The sequence below is a fragment of the Apaloderma vittatum genome, unplaced genomic scaffold, assembly GCF_000703405.1.
Source record: "Apaloderma vittatum isolate BGI_N311 unplaced genomic scaffold, ASM70340v1 scaffold25799, whole genome shotgun sequence".
Lineage (NCBI taxonomy): Eukaryota > Metazoa > Chordata > Aves > Trogoniformes > Trogonidae > Apaloderma > Apaloderma vittatum.
In genome coordinates, this window is record NW_009736192.1 from 670 (window position 1) to 3,290 (window position 2,621).

At 59.0% G+C, this 2,621-nt stretch overlaps 1 protein-coding gene across 1 annotated transcript in view; it reads right to left on the minus strand.

The window, feature by feature from the left end:
* Nucleotides 1-2,186: 2,186 nt before the first annotated feature.
* Nucleotides 2,187-2,621, minus strand: part of RAB37 (RAB37, member RAS oncogene family) — a 3,688-nt gene continuing 3,253 nt past the window's right edge. Inside the window, exons 7-8 of the mRNA XM_009876885.1 lie at nt 2,508-2,586; nt 2,187-2,400 (exon numbers count right to left, since the gene is read on the minus strand). Of these exons, the coding sequence (XP_009875187.1) occupies nt 2,187-2,400; nt 2,508-2,586 (293 nt within the window). The remainder of the gene's footprint in view (nt 2,401-2,507; nt 2,587-2,621) is intronic.

Here is a 2,621-nt window from a genome sequence, read left to right on the forward strand (position 1 = left end):
GAGCTGGGAGCAGAGGGTGGGCTCATTTGTTTCCTCCACTCGGCTGAGCATTCGCCTGCGGCCGCTCATCCCTGAGAAAGACGGCGGAGAGGAATCCCACGGCAGCCGGCAGCAGATGCCTGCGGAGAGGAAAACCAGGGCAAGCGTGTCGTTGTGCAGCCCCAGGATGAGGAGCGGGATTCCATCGCCCATGGCATGAACACGGCACAGCGCTCCCCATGGCAAGGAGCTTGTGAGTGGCACAGCCGACATGGCCAGTGGGGGTGGAAACAGGAGAGGGACACATTTTGGGAACACTGTCCTAAGTCAGGAAACAAAACCCAGCTCCGAGAGGGCTGCTTTAAGCATGGAACCGCGATAAGGAAGAAAGGCAACAACAAAGGAAACAGTCGGAGCTGGTTTGGGGTCTGGCAGACCCCAGAAGCACCCACAGAATGGCAGCCCCATCGCAACCTCCTTCCGGGGCCCTTTGCGGCTCGGTGTGACATTAAGGGAGCTCAGGCTGGAGGGGGGAAAGCAGAAAAGAGCCAACGTCTGTTTGTGTTGAAGCCATCCAGCATTTTTTGCAGACATCAGCCAAGCAGCAGCAGCAATGCCATTGGTGGGAAGACAGAGTTATTTGGGGAATGCTGGACTCCGCACCATGAGAACAGCAGGGGAGGAGGTTGGTTTTAATTTAACAGGCCATGTTTACTCTTCCCCTCTCACCTTTGGACTGTCTGAAATATGCAAGAAAAGCCTTGGCGGGGAGGAAGGGGCTGCGGGTGCTTCTCCCCCACCATGGCTGCTCCGAGGGGCCCCCCGGCCCCGCATCTCTGCAGCGCCTGGGTGGAGCAGCCTCCCACGTCGCAGACCCAGGGCAGGGATTTCTCACGCAATAAAAAAACCAGGCAGATGCAAAGCCTTGAAAATACCTGGTTTTAATCTGTAAACTTGCAAAGTGAGACCCACGAGCAGAGCGGAGGCGAAGGAGGCACTGGGGCCGGTGAGAGATGAGCAGCTCAGGTGCGGGGCTGGGGAAGACGCTGTTGGGGACAGTCGGACAGTCCCTGACTCCTCCATGCGGTACTGCCGTGCCCTCCGCAGATGCCCTTCACACCAGGTCATCAGTTACCCAACCAAATACTCACCATATCACCGCCCTACACATGGCTTGGGAGCCAGCAGAGCTGGAAGGGTCAGCAGGGCGAGGTTGAGCACTGGGGATATGCAGCAACATGTGGCCTGAGCCTTGCACCCTGCACCCTGCCGGTGCGTAATGTAGCAGCGTTTGCCGGCTGAAGCAACTCAGGCATCTGCTTTCCAGAGAGTGGGTTTCAGCTGCTCTTTGCCAGTGGCAGGAAGACACAGTTGTGTTACATGCGCAGCAATGGGAAAGAAAACCAGCCCACCCTGGCAAGCACAGCAGCCCCCAGGCCACTGCGGGCACCTCCACTCCACCAGCTCCAAATTTTGTGAGGCCAAAGCTTCCTTTGTTTGGAGGGATTGAAAAGAAAAAGGCTTTTCTCGTTAAAACAAAGAAAAAAGTCTCTAATTCCTGTGGCTACAAGATGTGGGAAAGGAAGGTTTTTCCAAATTGCTGTGTGTACTAGAAGTGCCCCCATCGCTCAGGTGCTCCCAGGGGAGTTTTATTTCTCACGCTCACTGTGTGGGGAAGGAGCGGGCTTGGCTGGACATGTCCCCAGCGCAGCCCTTCCCTCCGGCAGAACCGGGACACAATGGGGACATCACTGCCTGGGTAGTGGTAGGAGGATAAAAGCCAACAGCAGCAACCGCAGCAGCGATGAGCCATGGCTGAGGGAGGGCACCAAGTGCACCCGGTCGTGGGGCAGCCTGGAGGGAAGCCAGCACCCGGCAGCACTGGGTACACAGGGGCTGGATCAGGCCCTTCCAGCCAGACGAGAGCAGCTCCGAGAGCAGGGATGGCTGCAGGGGAGGAGAGGGTTGGGGTCTGCACAGGGCCTCAGCCATGGCACACACAGGACCCTTCCAGCTGCTCCAAGGGACTCTCAGCTCAGTGGCAGAGGCATCGCTGTGGCTCGCTGGCCAGGCTGGTAGTCATTACACCGCGGTGATTCTCGCAAGGGCACGCAGTGAGCTCCGGGCATCGCCCTGCAGGGCAGCAGGATCCAGCCCTTGGGTCCTGGTGCTGGGGCGCTGGCTTTCCTCATGCACGCTCCGCTCCGTCATATTGTCTTGTCCATGCTTGGCTCATCAGAGCCTCGGGTGCTTGAGGGCAGGATTGGGCCCCTGGTCTGCATCCCCCGGGCTGCTGGCTCCTCCCGGCCGCCCTCAGACGAAGGCACAGCAGCTGGATTTTTCTTCTTCTGTGACTCGATGTAGTCATGGATGTGGAAGCGGGGCTCATCCGGCTGCTGCACTGCGCGCTGCTTCAGCTCCCTGGGGTGGTGGGGCCGCGTTACTCCCACTGGCATGCTTCAGTGCCAGTGCAGGAGGTGGTGGGGCCAGGGACACACCTCACTTGCCCAGATCCCCCAGGTACTCACTTAGCAATGGCCAGAAATGCCAGCTCCACGTTCATGCCTGTCTTGGCGCTCGTCTCCATGAAAGGCACCCCGTACTCCTGCAAGGACAGGGCAGCCCCAGATTGTCCCTGTCGC